Source organism: Anopheles funestus, chromosome 3RL (genome assembly GCF_943734845.2).
Source record: "Anopheles funestus chromosome 3RL, idAnoFuneDA-416_04, whole genome shotgun sequence".
Classification (NCBI taxonomy): domain Eukaryota; kingdom Metazoa; phylum Arthropoda; class Insecta; order Diptera; family Culicidae; genus Anopheles; species Anopheles funestus.
The window spans coordinates 28,310,112-28,328,288 of record NC_064599.1 but is presented as its reverse complement, the minus strand read 5'-3'; the positions used below and the strand labels follow the sequence as shown (position 1 = coordinate 28,328,288).

The 18,177-nt window shown below is 43.2% G+C and overlaps 1 protein-coding gene across 5 annotated transcripts in view; it reads left to right on the top strand.

Moving 5' to 3' along the window:
* Nucleotides 1-18,177, top strand: part of LOC125771413 (protein qui-1) — a 58,304-nt gene that overhangs the window by 28,061 nt on the left and 12,066 nt on the right. For all 5 annotated transcript variants that reach the window (XM_049441995.1, XM_049441996.1, XM_049441997.1 and 2 more), the window contains exons 10-15: nt 951-1,884; nt 1,968-2,168; nt 13,016-13,185; nt 13,250-13,396; nt 13,491-13,788; nt 15,640-15,757. In XM_049441995.1, the coding sequence (XP_049297952.1) occupies nt 951-1,884; nt 1,968-2,168; nt 13,016-13,185; nt 13,250-13,396; nt 13,491-13,788; nt 15,640-15,757 (1,868 nt within the window). The remainder of the gene's footprint in view (nt 1-950; nt 1,885-1,967; nt 2,169-13,015; nt 13,186-13,249; nt 13,397-13,490; nt 13,789-15,639; nt 15,758-18,177) is intronic.

The window sequence follows — 18,177 nt, the reverse complement described above, 5'->3', positions numbered from 1 at the left end:
ATTTGGTGGTTTGTGTGGAACTTGTTCATCGCTCTAAACTGCTAATAACATTGCAAACATACTTACATGTTGGTTTATCTTGTCGAAAGTGCTGACAGTCTGGTGGCGGGTGTTAAATGTACGGTAGTTTGCTTTTGTAAAAAGAATGACCAAAGCACATTTGTGAAAATAGCCTTAAAATGGAAAGAATAAATTTACAACTATTTAGTTATTAAATATGGATTAGAAACCAATAATATGCCATGTACAGTGTGTAATTTAATTTTATGTATTTCTTAAGAATAAAACAAAATATAATTTTTTTTTTAAATTTATCTTTATATTTTGATATGTAGTGTTGCATCGCCGTACTTTATGTTCAAATCAAATCTTTATGTTCTCCACGAGTGTGTTTAAAGGGTCTTTGTTTATGGAAGATAATAGTTTATAGAAGGTCACTATGACTAATTACACAAGAATTACTATTAATATCCCACATAGACAAAATTTTCTTCTAAACAATGTATATTTGTTGGTATTATCTCAGCAACGTTTATATTTCAAAGGAAGCTTATTATTTCAACATCACATTAGGCAATTAAGAAGATATTTGAAATGAAGATATTAATAATTATTTATAAAAGAATCCAAAGTGATTTTTGCCTGGATTTTGCATTGAAGCCCCGGATTACAATTTTCATGCTAGTGGAAGATAAACACGGCTTTTAAACAGCTTATCACATTAAGGAAAATAATTCGTTAGATGTTGTAAATTTAGGTTTTTATTCATATTTTAGTTTGATAACCAGACCATACTAAAGGGTATTCGTGTAAAAAGCAGCTTTATTCTTATGCAATCAACTGTACATTATAATCATTGAATTTTATAAATCATTATACCGCATCGGAATGCGATAAAACAAAATCGTACCATTTCATGCTCTTACCTGGCCGTACAATGTATTTTGCAGGAAATATTCCACGAGCATTCAACGCATTTAATGTACTTAAATGAGCACCTGAGTGCAAACAAGTACATCTCGTCCAAGGTACCGGAGCGGATACGGCAGAATGTGCAGATGAACTTCCGGTCGGGTAGCCGGCATCCGCCATACTTCATCCACGGTGGACACGGTACGGGCAAGAGCACTTTGCTGTCACACATCTACACCGAGCTGACGGGTTGGTTCGAGCACGTAAAGGTGCACCGCATAATACGGTACGCTGCGGCTACGCCCCGTTCCGCCTACAATCTGGAACTGTTGCGCGTCGTCTGTCAACAGCTGGCCATCATCTTGAACATTCCCGAGGGTTACTTGCCGAAGGATGCATCGTTCGATCCGCTGTACATCAACAACTGGTTCCAGAACTTGCTGAAGCACTGCGAAGACCTGCACAACGAGATACTCTTCCTGTTCATCGATGATCTGCACCGGTTGAATCCACTCGACTGCGACATCGTGGCCGCACTGTCCTGGCTCCCTATCAGTTTGCCCTGGAACGTGTTTCTGGTCGTGTCTACCACGGTGCCGATCGAATCACTCCGGTTGACGCCGATGCAGAAGGAACGGTTCAAGTGTGCGGAATACTTTTTCGATCTTGCGCTAGAGCAAAACGAAACCAAAGTGCTACGTTGGGGCGGGAATCTATCCGCCCCGGAGGAGCCCGAGCACGATGTGCCCACGTTCGTGCAGCTGGTAAACGGATTGTTCGATGCGATGGAGCAACGATTCGGTGTAAAAGGTTTTAGCCGACTAGCCATCTACATTACGTGTTCCGAGTATGGGTTGACCGAAACGGAGCTGCTTGAGTTGCTGATGCCGACACAGGACGCTGAGCTGGTCATCGATAGTCACGAGGGAGACTTCAACTTTTCCACCTTCCGTACAATTCGCAATCAAATGAGTACGTATGATTGTCCGGCTTTGTTTTTTTTTTGGCTCAATCCTCAATTTAGACTGCTCACACCTGTTTAATCTCCTGTCCAGGGCTCATACTGCGGGAGAAACTCATGTCCGGCAAGCTGTTGATCGTCTGGCGGCACAGCATATGTTCGGAGATTACCAGGGCCCGCTACATGACGCCGGACATTACCCGTTCCATTCACTCGGAGCTGGTGAATCTGTTCTTCCCACCGGACGGTGACGATAGTGAGGACATGTCGACCGAACAGCATAGCAGAAAATCGAGTAAGTACCCACTCGTCGCTGATGATGGTGTTGGATGCCTGGCCGTTCATGATAGTGCCCCGGCACTAGCATCACTAGCATTGTTTTACGAATGGAACAAACGGGGCGAATGAAGCAAAAAAAAAACGGATACCACCAGCTACTGACTATTCCGAGTCGAGGAATAGTGCCCCTGTACCTTTGTTTGTTGGGGCAAGATTTTAAATGGTATGATACGGCCCTCAGCAGGAGACGCTAGACGGCTAATTGGTTGTCGTTCAAGTGCTCTTTATTGTTAAATGAAAAATCGATAGCGTTAATTTAAACTTCCTACAGCGATGTTTAGCGATGCCGTCAAATGCTTGGTCCATGCTGGTGTGGAAGCGCCGTGGAAACAAATGCAAGTGGCGGGTGCTTGAAAGCAAATTTACTTTTGCACAAGTTTGATAAGTGCTTGAGGAAGTGTTGAGCAAGCAAATGGATGGAACGTTTTGGTCACTAAGCTTTGCACTAATTAAGCTTGTATTTTCACTTCATCAGTGAACGTGATCGTCGATTTCTATGGTTTGTACAGGTTTATTCTATTTTTATACAGTTTAATCATATTTTGTTGCATAGCATTTTTGATTACCTAATTTTACTGGAACCATTTATTTTGTTCAAGATAACAGAGAGCATAACTTCTCCTTAAGGGATCAATCAACTGCTTCGTAACGCTGGTTTGGTTACTGTCAGGCGTTCAACTTTGTGTTTTGTTGCATAAAATAAGATGCTTCTTTGTTGTGGTTGTGCTGCTTCTACAAGTTTGTTAAATTCGTTCGAACTTTCAACTCCCAATCGGAACAATGAGATAATAATTCGCTTTTTTGTTCATTGTATATAGCTTATCTAACATTTATAACATTTTATTTTGTGCTGGAGAATGGTTAAAGCGTTTAATAGAAGCCCAGTTATAAGCTCTCGACAGCAGAAATATGGCTAAACTACAACAAGTAAAGATAAACTCCTAGGCCCTACTCCGCGTTCCAACGTTACATTTTGTTACGATAGAGAGTGGCCCCGTCACTACATGCTTAGCAATTGTCGCGTTTGCGAACGAAAATACGAAACGAAACAAAAATACATCATTTTATAAATTTTGCTAAATTTCTCAAAAAAAAGCTAAGGCAATAACCTTAAAAAATTTCAAATTTTTAGAATTTTTTATATTTTTTATTAGTTTTATTACTTTTTTTATTTAAAGCATTATTTGAGTGAAAAAAAACTTATTTCAATCACTTGGTATTAAAATAAATCAATTTATAAAATTTTGCTAAATTACTCAAAAAAAAGCTAAGACCTTAGAAAATTTTCAAATTAATAGATTTTTTATATTTTATTATTATTTTTATTCTAAGCGTTTAGTGACGGGGTAGGATGATCAAAAATTCACATTTTTTGTACGTATTACGTTATTGTTGAATTATCCCTAGCTTGTGTTCTGGAATATTTTTGCCACTTCATCTGTTTAGAACTCCATCGTTCCGTTTGTTTTTTATTCCATACAATATAAAGTACATTCAGTATAAAATTGTTTTATTATTTTCATTTTATATTTGTTATCCTGTACTGAAAAGCGGTAGCAAAACGTCAAAGACGTTCTCACCGATTAGAGACATTGTTAGAGATAGAAGCTGACGAGAGTTAGATTCTGGTATTTTAGGCAAGCACGATTTATTTGTTCTTTTAGGCGCGTGTTTACGTGCGCCAAAATATTAGTCCTTTTCTCTACTCTTCTAGCTTGCTACTGATCCTTGACCTCTCACGCACTGCCCTACTATCGCTCTCTGCGATCGTGAGTGCTGGGTCCCGCTGACAACAAGTGTCGGAATACAGCGGTACGCATGTATTCCAACAATGTCCCTCGAGTGCATCACTGTACGCAACTGTGGTTGCACTTTTGTTTTGTTGTCAGTGTATCCGCCCTACTTGTTGTACATGGGTTTACGCGTCAAGCGTCCGTTCGCTTTCTTCGCTAGGATACTCGCATTCGGTCAAACCTTCTCCCTGAACTACTATGTCTAGCTTCGCGATTTTGTGAGCAGGTCGCACATACGTTCCGTTCACCGTCTCTATTGTTGCCTGTCTCACTTGTCCGTCTTTGGCTCTCACGATCGACGTGACTCGTCCCTTTGGCCAAGAATTACGCGGTAAACTGTTGTCTACTATCAACGCAATATCCCCTACCTGAATCGGCCGCACCGATTCAAACCACTTAGTACGACGTGTAAGCGTTGGCAGGTATTCACCGACCCATTTTCGCCAGAACAGGTCCGCGTTGCGCTGCGCCGCTCTCCACACCGATCTCACCGCTGTGGGTCCATCACAATAAGTAGTAGGCGGTTTACTCCCATTGGAACTTCCAAGCAGCAACAGATTTGGTGTGATCGGTTCTGTCATCTCGTTGTCCAGGGGCACGTATGTTAACGGTCTAGAGTTGATGATCAGCTCAATTTCAGCAAACGTTGAAAGCAGCACTTCGTCCGTCGGTCGTTTCGGAAGGTCTATCTTGGCCATCACCGTTTTTACCGAACGTACCAGCCGTTCCCAACATCCTCCGAAGTGCGGTGCTCCCGGGGGATTAAAGGTCCACTTCATATTTGGCCCGCTGAACTCGGTCATCAGCTCATCGTTATCGACACATGACAGCGCCTCCTTCAGTTCGCGAGATGCCCCGACGAAGTTTGTCCCACGATCACTGATTATTTCCAATGGGGTTCCGCGCCTTGCGATGAATCTACGACACGCCATGATGCAAGACGACGTGTTAAGGGAGTAGGCCATTTCCAGGTGGATAGCCCTGGTGGTAAGACACGTAAATAAAACGCCCCAACGCTTCTCGGTGCGTCGACCAACGGCTACTAGGAAGGGTCCAAAATAGTCAACACCTGTGAATGAGAAGACAGGCTGGCCGATTGCCACTCGTTGCCGTGGAACGTTGGCCATTAGCGGTGGCGCCGGTAGCGCGTAATACAGCTTACACTTCGTGCATGTTCTCCGTATTCGTCGATACTCACTCAGCAGTCGTGGAATGTAGTATTGCGATCTGAGTTCATTTATCACCGTACTATGATTGCTGTGTTTGTACCTTTCATGGAACTCACGGATCAATAAATCCGTGCCACGATGAGTACGAGGAAGGATGATCGGATTACGCGTCTGTTCGCTGATGTTTAATACGTCACTAAGACGTCCCCCAACCTTCAATATCCCATTTCTGTCGACTATTGGAGATAGTTTGTAGATCGTACTGTCTTTACCAATCCCTTTCTCCCAGGGGTGTTTCTTCGCTGTAAGCAGTTGCAGACATGCGATTTCCCGATGATAAACCTCGCTTTGTATGGTGGTAATCAGTACCCGTTCTGCATTCGCTAATTCGTCTTGCGTTAGAGGCCCGGTTACTGCTTCTTTTCGTTGGATTCTACTACGTGTGTTTCCTATGAAACGAAGAACGTACGCAATCGATCGCAATAGCCGCTTCCAACGAGAAAAACGTTCGAAACGAATCCATGGCTCCGTGATGCTATGATGACCAACATTCTTTCGTAGCTCTTCCGGGGTGTTCTTCGTAGGAATTTCTCTGGCCGGCCACTCGCTCTCATGCTTCCAAAGAAAGGGAGCTCCATGGAACCATCGACCGGACTGTGACAAATCAGGCTCTTTGGTCCACTTGGTGCCGTCGTCGGCCACGTTAAGTTTCGTCGGAACCCATCTCCATTGCTCTGAGTCCGTGCTTTCGAGGAGTTCCCCTATCCGAAATGCTACGAACTGATTATAGCGTCTGTGATCCGATTGTAACCAGCTCAATACATTGCGCGAATCAGTCCAGAAGATGGTGCGACTTATATTTATCCGATGGCTTTGACGAATGGTTTCAGCTAGACGAGCACCTATGACTGCTGCTTGTAGTTCAAGCCTGGGAATAGACAGAAACTTTAGAGGAGCCACACGCGTCTTCGAACCAACAAGGGCACATTCCAACTTTCCATCTTCTTCGAAACGAAAATACGCCACTGCAGCCATCCCGTTCTCGCTTGCGTCGCAAAACACGTGTAATTCTACCTTGGCACTCGTTGAACTAAGCTGCCTGTAGCATCTAGGAACTGCTACGTGCTCAACCGCAGGGAGTACTCGTAACCACGTGGCCCATTTCTCAGCTATACGACCTTCAAGTTCTTCATCCCAGCCGTATCCACCACGCCAGACTTCTTGAAGGAGAACCTTGAGGAACATTATAAAGTGTCCCAGCAAGCCCATCGGATCGTAGACGCTCATCTGCGTCCGCAGCATTTCACGTTTCGTGGGAGATTTACGTCCGGCCAAAAGGTCTATGTCGTGTTTCGGGGACAACCGAAAGGTGAAAATGTCCGATGTGGTATTCCACCACATCCCTAGTACCTTTTCTGTAATGACATCGTACCCCAGGTTGACGTTTGTTTCCGTGGCCAACGTGTCTTGTAGCTGTTCAACTACTTTCTTCGAATTCGAGACCCAATTCCGAATCTCGAAGTTACCACACGCATGGATGTGACGGACCGTCTTAGCCAATTCGCTAGCTTCCTCGTCCGTTTCCACGCTAGCGAGCATATCGTCTACATAATGCTCGTTCTTGATGCATTCTACTGCTCGTGGATGTTCCTTCACGAATTGTTCCGCATTTCTGTTCTTGACAAACTGTGCGCAGCTAGGCGAACAAGCCGCACCAAACGTCATTACTGTAACTGCGTAGATAGCTGGTTCACCGTTCGGATCATCGCCTTCCCAGAAGATCATTTGGCTTCTTTGATCTTCCTTTTTTATCCCTACACGGTGAAACATTTCGCGTATATCACCGACGATGCCGACGCGAAACTCTCGAAACTTAAAAAGTACTGAAAGGAGCCCAGCCAGCATATCCGGTCCAGCCAAAAGGAGTGAGTTTAAAGATACCCCATTTACCTTGGCTGCTGCGTCGAAGACCATTCGAATTTTTCCGGGTTTGTTCGGGTTTGTTACTGGGAAGATGGGAAGATACCAGTCCCTTTTCTGCTTCTCTGCTATTTCAGCTTGGCTTAAGCGTCGTATGTATCCTGACGATTTGTATTGATCCATTTTTGCTTTAACAGCTTCAGCTAAAACGAAATCTGTTAACATTTTTTGCTTGAGGCATACATACCGCTTTAAGGCCGCAGCTTTGTTGCAAGGCAGTTTGATATCGTCGTATCGCCAAAGAAGACCAGTTTCGTATCGTTTCCCGTCGAACTTGGTCTCTCGTTCCAGCAACATCAATGCTCGTTCATTGTCCCTCGACTGCGTTAGACGGACCGTCTTGTCGATGCCAATGGACTCCAGCGCGAAGTGATGTTTCACCGCAGCAACTAATGCATTGTCCGATGCTTCACACGAGCATACCTGGAACGTCGCGAAAGAGGACTGTGTCGTGGTGGAAACCTCCGAGTTCGGTCCACATACAATCCAACCTAACCGAGTTTTCGTGGCGATTGGCTCATCTATACCACCCTCAGCAATCTTCAGGGACCTACCGATGCGACAATGATCGACTCCGATCAAAATGCGGGGTACTGCGTCCACGTAAGACTCCAGCGGAATTTGCCTCATATGAATGTATCTGGCTGCAAGCTGAGATGCATTCACCGTTTGCTTTGGAAGTGCCAATTCGCTCACTGTTCGAACATCTGAAAGTTCATACGACGCTGACTGAGATGCTCTTCCCGATATGCATACTGCTAAACGCACCGAATTTTCTTCCTTCCTGGTTACGTCACCCGTCCACTGAAGACAGAGGGGCTGAAGTGTTCCTTTCAGTCCTAGTTCCTCAAGTAGTCCATGCTCCATGAACGTCGACGTGGAACCATCATCGAGGAACGCGAAGGTTTCAACCTTTCCCTTCGGACCGTACAGGATTACAGGAACGTACTTCAGTAAAACGCCTTCATTAGTAGCTGAATGGGTGTTCACGTGTGCATTCTTTTTCGGTTCACGCGTTTTATCGGAAACGTTTTCTTGATGCAAAAGTGCATGATGTTGATAACTGCATCTGTTTACGCCACACACACTAGTAACGCTGCACTTGTTATTGTGATGACCCAAACATTTTCGACACAGTTTCCGCTCGGTAATAATCGTTCTCCTAGCAGCAACTGATGCCTTCTGGAATCTATCACAGTTGTCTAAAGAGCCGCATGATCCTTTGCATAAGATGCATGACGAAGGTTCACTTTTAGATTCAGCCCCTGTAGAATGTTCATTACCTGTGGTAACTGTGGCATTGCAATAGGCCGTGGTAGAACGCCCCGGCCCGGCGCGTTGCTCTCGGGTTTCACGATGTGGCTGGAATCGTTGAAGGTTTGTCTGCTTGGGTGGCGCGCTTTTTTCCGCTTTTTCTACGCAGCTTCCCGGCGCATCTATCACTCCGCACAGGTCTTCCGCCAACTCTCCGATCCATAGGCCAAACTCGTATAAATTTACTTCACGTAAGTGTTTACGACGACGCGCCCATTCGATGCACAACACTGAAGGTAGCTTTTTTACGAGTTCTTTTAACAAAGCCACATCATACATGTAGCCCCTAAGCCCCGACGCATGCACCGCTGCTATTAATCGCTTGACTGCAAACCCAAATTCTACTAACGTCTCCAGCCTATCTATCTTCGGTGTTACCATTCTACGGATTTTTTCCACCATCGATTCCACAATCAAATCCGGCCTTCCGAATCGCGCCTGTAGTGTGTTTATCGCTTCCTTCAGTCCATCAGGGAACGCCAATAAATGGCCAACCGTTTCCTTTGCAACACCACGCAACGCGTGTTGCAATCGAACCAAATTCTCATCGTCGGTATACCCACACATAGCAGTTGTCCGCGTGTAAGTTGCGATGAAAAGGGGCCAGTCGTCTACAGCGCCTGAGAATAGCGGTAAATCACGTGGAACGCCTTGACGAGCCGAAATTTGCCTAGCTGAAATTTGACTTTGGCTAAGGAACTGCGATTGCGTGAGAGGATTAGTAGTCGTATAGGGTGCTGGGTAATAATTACTTGAACCTATAGCTCGATCAGTGTAAGTGTACATAGGATAGCTGTGCCTAACGTTCGTAGTGTGCGTGCGATCCTCGTGCACTGTGTGCCCGCCATCAAACGGGGGCACGTGTGCGCCATCATGTAACACGTCACAACCTCGTGGAAAAGGTGCCTGACGCCGTGAAGGGCCATTTTGTTTTGGATGACCACGTTGCATGGATTCCTCCATGCCTTTTACCCATTCATCGAACTCCGGCTCGCGTGCCCACCGATCATCATAACCTGGAGGCCGTGAGAATGATGCTCCTAAACGATCCGTTGCTCGGCACCATTCTTCCGCTTTATCGAGCTCTTGAAGCTCGCGCTGAAGTTCGATTCTCCTTTGTCGCCGCTCTTCCGACGGCGTCCACGTAATCGCTCGTTCTTGCACGTGGTCGTTGTGTCCCATGGAATCGCGGTACGATTCACCAATAAACCTTGTGGTTACTGCTACGGATGCCGCTGACCCGTCCTGCACTTGCCTTTGTGGTATCGCGTCACAGTCCGTGACACACCTGCTCGTGCCGGCCATCGGCGTGGATTCTCCTGCAGTCTCGTATGGCAGTCCCGAGACAGACGACTCTCTGTTAGGAGTTCGGACGCCCTCGCGCCCCGCCGCCGGTCTCGTCACGGGAGTGGATTGTGCGTCCCGTGGCACATGCGAGTCCTGTGCTTGATCCATTGTCCTTTTCACCACTCAGTTCAATGCTCGTAGCACAACACTTCACTTTTACTTCGCGCACACAAATGTATCACGTTACTAAAGTAAAGTCCACTGACAAACGATCACTCGAACGATTAGGAATAATATTTTGGAATGTTAGAGATAGAAGCTGACGAGAGTTAGATTCTGGTATTTTAGGCAAGCACGATTTATTTGTTCTTTTAGGCGCGTGTTTACGTGCGCCAAAATATTAGTCCTTTTCTCTACTCTTCTAGCTTGCTACTGATCCTTGACCTCTCACGCACTGCCCTACTATCGCTCTCTGCGATCGTGAGTGCTGGGTCCCGCTGACAACAAGTGTCGGAATACAGCGGTACGCATGTATTCCAACAGACATGTTTGTGTTAAAACTTCTTTGTTTTTTTAATGTTACGTTTATACGCTTCCTACTACATTTTCAGATCAATTTAACCATTTTGCGTGAAGTTTTACAACTTGAGGGTACTAAGATGCAACTTTAAGCAACTGTACCTTAGACGTGATATAGCATGAAACATAAACAAACGAACGAACCGTTGAAAATCTTCCAATATTTTCTACGAACTGTTTGTGTAGAACATTGCAAAACACTTTCGTTATCAGTAGATTGTTTGCTCTCACCGGAAATATATTCGTTACAAAATATCCTCCCAATTTGTTTTATTTTACTGTTTTTCCTTTAGGCTATTTTTTGAAGGTTGAAAGTCATTCGAAAGACTTTTCATATTTGAAGAGCAATGTTGAAGAGCTAATGCTATTAGAAGAAACATAAAGTCTCACTGAGTGGGTCCGTACCGCGTGACACTTTTCTAGTCTTTCTAGTGCTAATTGACACTACTTACTATTTTTCGTTTATCATTTATTCTGCTCAATCCTGTTGCTGGCAAATGATGAGTTCTTAAAATGAGATGTCACTATACACAATTGCTCGTGTATCGGATAGCTAATGTGCAAGTAAAAATAAAGCTTACAACAAAAGCTTTTCGTTCTTTTTTTCTTTTCTTGTTTGTGTGTGTTATGAGTTGTGTAACGCTACGCTGTACTACGATATTTCTAGTTCACCTTTCGCATCAATTTAAGCTGCAACACTTTCTTGCTCTACGCACATCCTGAAAGCAGTTTTTGCAGCACATCGTACATACCGTACACAAACTATCAATAGCCCAGCACAATGGAACACTTGCAGAGAGTTCTTTATTGTAGATGGGAGCACTGAACCATTCTTCCTCCCCGTGCCGCGTTAACTAGTTTGGGGGCGTTCCCGTGGTCCTGCTGCTACAACATACCGGTAGAGTTTTTCCGTTGTATCCATCATACAATTGAAGTAACAATGGTGGAAAAAACAATGGCGTATAAGAAAAACTTTTCCACACAGACACACTTTTTATCTCGGGCACTCCAGCAAAGCATTTGCCCAAGGCCAGCAGTACCACAGGACTGGACTGGAGCTTTAGACACTCCGACATTCGAACTGGGTTTTGGGGGGGTTGAAGCGGGATGGGTGCAAACAAAAGAGGTTAGGCCCCGGCATTGTTCGTTCGGAGGATTTATGTGTCTCCAGTTCGCAACTCGCTTCGCAATTCATCGTTTGTTTTGGGCCGGGCGTGAACGGTGATGGGCTTTTTCTACCAGAGGCAAGTGCATATTTTTAAAATTGATTTTAATTGAATCGTTGTTCGTGAGCGTGCATCAATGTGGCGACGTTGTAAAAGGGTTTTAATAGCTACAATATGCAAATTGTAAACATTGTTCGTGAAGCGCATGAAAACGATAAATTGTATACACCGAAGGCAAGCTGAATAACAATGTTTCTTTTGATCAATGTTTCAATATAAGTTTCCTTTGTGAGTTAAATATTGATTGCTTAATTTAAGATGTATAGAAAATTAAATTTTAATTAAAAACAAACCACAGATGACACGCTTTCGGAACAAACACACAGTAATACGTTCAATAGTACGGAGTAAGCTTTCTTCTAAACTTACAAAAGAAAATTGCGTGTTCGTGTTACATGTGCTGCGAAATCAAATTACAAAGCATTTTCAATGTCCAACGTTCTCTCGCTTTGTAAGGTGGGAAGGATAGAGGATCAAATTGTATCCCCAGCTTAAATGTTATCATGCACGAAATAGAATAATGGGATCAAAGTGCCGATCCCCAGCAAGGCACCACGCACAATCACAAAGGCACCGTTTTGACGAAAAGAAGTGGACGGGCTGGAGTAGAACCCGAGAGGGGGTGCCTTAATTACAGAACAGAGCACAAAAACCGGCAGTGGTACGGTAGCGTACGACCGGCGGGCAATTGGAATTGAGCTGACATTAAAAGACGGTGACCGGTGCGAATGATACACGATGGCACATCCGACAGCCTAATTCTCGATTCATCATGGCTTCTTGTTATTTGTGTGCGAGTGTTGTTTTTCTTCTCCCTCTGTTGCTCACCCCACCAAAATGCACAGCATGCGGAATAATAAAACATGGTACCATTTCGTCACTTTTGCGTTGGCCAGGGTGGGTTCGGGTTCACTTCGGAGAACGCGGTTCGGAGATTGTGCCAGGTTTTCTTTTATCCGGGAAGATGCTTCGTGCTACCGTGCGTACCGTTTTGATGGCTCTGTCGGAACGTGTAAAAGGACACACTTTACCGTCACCTACGCAACTGTTTTGCTCTTTGTACGATGGTTAACTTCACGATTATTTGATATTATGCGAGGATGGTGATTTTTTTCTTGTTCACCTTTTTTTTATAGCGTTGGTAGTTAAGTGTTGATGTTTCGTGTCCATTTTTACACCTTCGAAGTGACCCGTTGGTGACACGAATAACATCACGTTAATTAGATTTTGACGATTTGACTACTTTTATTTTTAATACAGTAGATAATATTTATAGTTTATCGAGGCTTTTCAGTTCTTCTACACTTATTATAATTAAATAAATTTTCATGGCCTCAATCTCATTTCTCGATTTTTGAAGTATTAAAAAAATGTTAAAAATGTTGAAATATTTTCAAATAATCGAATAAGCTATTTTTTGTGATTTTTGTTCCAATCCTTCTCTTCTCAACGCAGGCATGCAAACACAGCAGGATGACAATGTGACCCAAGTGCTAAACCTAGGGCCGGACATTTCCTACAGCATACGGCACGTGGAGGAAGCCTGGCATCATCTAATCAAGTCGGAGGACACCAAAAAGCTAAAAGAAATAGCCGTGTGCAATTTCGACTTTTTACTTGCTGCAGTAGGTATTCGCGACAGTTTGTGACGTTGCGGCACAATTTATGCCACTTCCCATTTGACCACAGGTGCAAACAGTGTCCATCAGCTATCTGCGCTGTCTAATCGAGCACGTGCGCTGTTACATACTGGATCGTGACATCGAGCTGGTGTATTACACGATCCGGAAGTCGAGCGATGTACTGACCCGCGACCCAATGCAACTGGGTGCTCAGGTATGCTCGACCGATTTCAAACTCATCCCACTGTAGCTGACCAGCATCAGCGAATTGGTGTTTTTTTAAACAATATTTTCACCACTGTTTGTAGTTGATTTCCTGGCTAAAGTCGGTGTCGGCACACGAAGGACCGCAGGCATTGCTCAGCGTAACGGTGCAATCGGCAACGGCCTGGTGCGATGGGTACACCGTCCCATTGCTCGTACCATTGACTGGTTGGCTTCCGGTTCCACTGCCCAGCCAAATTCGATGCATTACTGTACCAGGACCGGGCCCGGTACGTTGCATTGAAGTTTCGCCGTCCAAACAGCATCTGATATTATCACCAAAAGTTGGAGACCCGCAGCTGTGGCACATCATGAGTAATAGCCTAGTGCATACGTTTAAAGGTAGGTACCATGTGCCGTACTATTGGTTTGTGTTTTCATTAGTGTCGTTCATTTTGATTGCCTATAAATGCTTTTAATATTCAGGTACAATTGGAAGCATCAAGAAATATCGCATTGCATCTTCTCCTATTCTGAAATATTATTTTTCCCAATTTCTTAGTATGTTAAGTATTTTTAGTTTCGCGTAAGATGTAATGGAGGCGCCTGGTGTTTTAGTAGTCCAAGGTAAAAATGAGTTATGTGATGGAGTCACCTGTTGTTTTACTAGTCTAAAGCATATTCTTGTATGTATTCAATAATGAAACTTTCCCATTTTATCACAATGTAAAATATTTTTAATTTTGCTTGCGATGTGATGTGATGGAGGCACCTGGTGTTTTAGTAGTGCAGAGTAAAAATAAGAGAAGTGATGGAGGCGCCTGGTGTTTTACTAGTCTGGAGCATCTTCTTGCATTAAAAAAAATCAATTCACACTTTCTCAACAAATAAAGTATTTTTTAATGTGCTTATGATGTGAAGGAGACACCTGATATTTTAGTAGCCCAGAGTAAAAATTAAAAAGAGGCGCCTGGTGTTTAAGTAGTCTAGAGCATCTTCTAGTATACAATAAAGTCATTTTTCCCACTTTTTTCGTATATAAAGTATTTTTAGTTTTGCAAAATTAATGAAGTCATTCGATAAGCCACTGTAGTAATAGTAAGCAAGAAATCATAAGGTCAACAAAGAAAAATAAGCCAAAAATGGAAGAAGTGGTTTATTAACCGAGTTATTTAAAATGTCTTTTAACGTCGGGAAGAATGTAAACAATAAGCGTCTTTTTTAATCTAGATACAACTTAAAAATCGTATTATTGACACAGTCGAAAAAAGATGCCATTTTTTGTTTGTTTGTTTCACTCTTCACAAAGATTAAGAAAGGTAAAAAAAGGGATAAAAGCACTTTTTTTGCTTCCTATCGGAGAGAACATTAGCTTTTTGTGAGCTTTTGTTACGGATGGTTTATTCCTCTGTTTATGTTTGCATGAACTTCGGGGTAGAGCGGAACTCTCGGTACTTTTTATAGAGTTCAGGACAGCTACAACAACGAAAAAAAAAGGTTAATTTTAATTAAAGATTCATCCATCAGGCCAGCTGGATGGAGCTGTCAGGCGCGACATCTACGACGAATAATCCATTCGACGTAAGTTTGTTTGCGTTTCGTTTTGTTTGATTGCTTGTTTTTTCTTTGCTCACTTCCATTGAAACTTTTGACCTTTTCGCACAGCTTAAGAGATAATTGGATGGATTAATTATTGGAATGCTTACGAGTATCTTTACTCGCTGAATCGGGTCAATGAATAATTATGTTTTTATTTTTCGTTCCGAAATAAAAACAACAAAGAAAGCGAATCACGTTTGAGCTGCTTCCAATTAATATGTATTCAAATTTTATGATATTGTTTTATTTAAAGAGTTCATACAGCGCTTTTTCTATTCTCGCTTCTCAACTTTATATCCCACACAAACGTTTCTTTGTAATAAATCTTTAAACCCTTCACGTCTAGTTTGTCAAAGTGCCATCCCAAACACCCGACACTTACCATGCTGCAAACATAAATTGTATCGGCAGTGTGATCGTTTTATTTTCCAATCATTCAACACCAGGGTTCGGGTAGGCAATGACGGTATACTGCATGACACATTGTTGTCATGCCACAATCACTAATGTCCTATTATGTCCGTCCATCGGCTCGTCATCATGTCCGGCATCTGGCATCTTCGTGTACGATGTTTCGTGTTGCTTTTGTCCATTGACCATGTATTTTTTTTCTCTTAACACACGTTCTTTCTCTCTCTCTCTCTTTCTCTGCAGGTCATAGCGGCCCGGTTACGTACATGAAGGTTCTGTCGCAGTATCTGGTCACAACGTCCGAGGATACATCCGTTATCGTGTGGGACATGAAGACTCTGGCAATGAAGTTGAGATTACGGTAAAATGCTACAATTTTGCATGTTTCACCCGCCGCCTGGTTGCATCGTGGCCAAGCGGTACTAAAGATTTATTTATAGGGAAACTGGTGGAAGTTGCTTTTTAGTCAAACCGAACTGTCCGATGGTCGATCAGGAGTTAGCTAAACATTTGCATAACCGTGTGGTGATGGAAACTGAACCATCTCCCTCTCCTTTTTTGTGCGTTGAAATGTTTTCGTCTGTGGTTTAAAAGTTGCCTCATATGTGTTTGTTGGGGGCGTTAGGACGACGGGGGGGTTTTGGGAGGCGGAGGAATGTGTTGAGAAAATAGAGGAGAAAACAATAAGTACATGCTACGTAGAAGGTGGTAATGGTTTTGCAAAATCATCACACCGGAGCACGATAACCCGAAAAAGTCGAGGCTTATCGAGGCCCAACCTGCAACCTGAAGGCAAGGAACGTGCGAGTCATTGCTGCTTACGGCAGTGAAACGACCAACCAAAGTCCTTACCCAGGTCGAATATGCAAATGAAAGCGTACAGCCTTACCGAGCGATACACAGCCATCGTTCATGCGTACAATGTATCTTCTTCACCATTAGCATCACACACACACACACCTTTCCTTGGCGTACGCCGCATGTCATGGTTTTTGTCTGGTGATGTACAAATCTGTACAGAAAATCCAAGACACACATACCGACAAACACACACACACGAGTGAATGAAATTTGGGAAATTAATGAGTTCCTAACACGGTGCTAAATCATCCAGGGCTTGACTGCACACAAGGGCACACCTTATTCTTTCGCTTGGTACACACGAACAAGGAGATATAAAAATTCGATTTTTTTTCTGTCTGTTCCAACACCGAGGAAGTATTCAATGCGCTAGAAAAAAAGAAAAAAAAAGACAACCCTCGCGATAAGTGCTAGATTGGGAAGGAGGAATTTATTTTTCTGTTTGCTTTCACCATTCTGGCCGGAAATTGCAAAGATGTGTTGCAAAATATGTTGCGAAAATCTTATTATTTTGTTCGCGATGTGATGCGAAACAATGCGTAAAAATAATATACTCACCCCCCAAAAAAAAGGGCAATCGTCTTGCGTATCGCATGAGAAAACGGATAGAATCACACGCGTATGAAATGGATATCAATCAAAGCGCTTTCACCTCTGAACAGGTATCAAAGATCGTTTTAACATTCCCTTTTTTTTGATGGATGTAAAGAAGAATGTATGGATGACAAAAAGAAATCTCACCTGTGCTGAGAGGAAATTGTAATTTGTATTCTAATTTCAAAAGATCTGCTGCGTTTGATTGGAATGTTTTTGGCGCAAGGAAACATGCACCTTTAACAAGCTGCTTTACATCGCCACAAACAAAAGTCGACACCGATGCCGTTGTAACATGTGTTTGGCCGCACTACCACGGGAGAACAAACGGCACGCGGCAGATCATTTATTTGTGATGCAAATGGTGACACACAGTTTTGCACCATTTGCATATTGCTGGCCAAACATACCGAGGAAGGATTAACGCTCAGCAGAATGAACCAGCTCCAAGCAAAAGATGGTAGAAAAATCCACTTTTATCAAATGAATGAACACTGCAGACTGTTCTTCAGCCTGGTGGAACAGTGATGGAGCTTTTGTAACTGGCGCGTGGGTGTCCTTTTTTGCCTTGACCGAACCCGAACTGTGGTGTGCTAGGTCGGCATCAGCTACAGCTGAAAAACGTGTCGGTCGATGTCAGCAAAAGCCACGTTCCATTTGCATTGATAAGCCGTTGCTGGCTCGCTGTTTGGCGGGTGTCCCATTTCTTTTCTTTCGCCAAAGCACGCCATAGCACAACTGGTGTGCGTTTCTGCGCATCCGGCCTGAATGGGGAAAGTGAATATTAAGTTTTCAATTAACATAGCACGGGAGAAGAGAAAATGGTAATTTTAGTTCTGCGCGTTCGTCTTTGCAGAATACCGGGACAGCGTTGGAGAACATTTCACTTACAAACGAAGACAATGGTGGCTCGAAATAGAATTGGCAAGATGGTGTATGGTTTTTGGATGAAATTGTCTACACTTGGTGCGGATGAGATTTTCGGTCCGATGGAAATGTATTTAAGACGTTCGTGATTTGCTTTTTGGCATGTATTACAGCTTACTGTAACAACCTTTAGTAAGTTGTTATCATACTTTTTTACGATGCTGGAATTACCATGCCATTAAATCTTATTTTGAGATTTCTATTTCTTGAACTTGGTGTGACGAAACAATTTGTTCATAAAAAAATTGAAGTCTTTAATATTAGTTTATTTGTAGAGAAACTAATGAATGTTATCATTATATTAGATTTCTTTACTATATAACATACACCATATTTCCCATTATAGAGAAAGTAATATCTAAATTTCGCAAAAAAAAAATCACATACATAAAATACTTA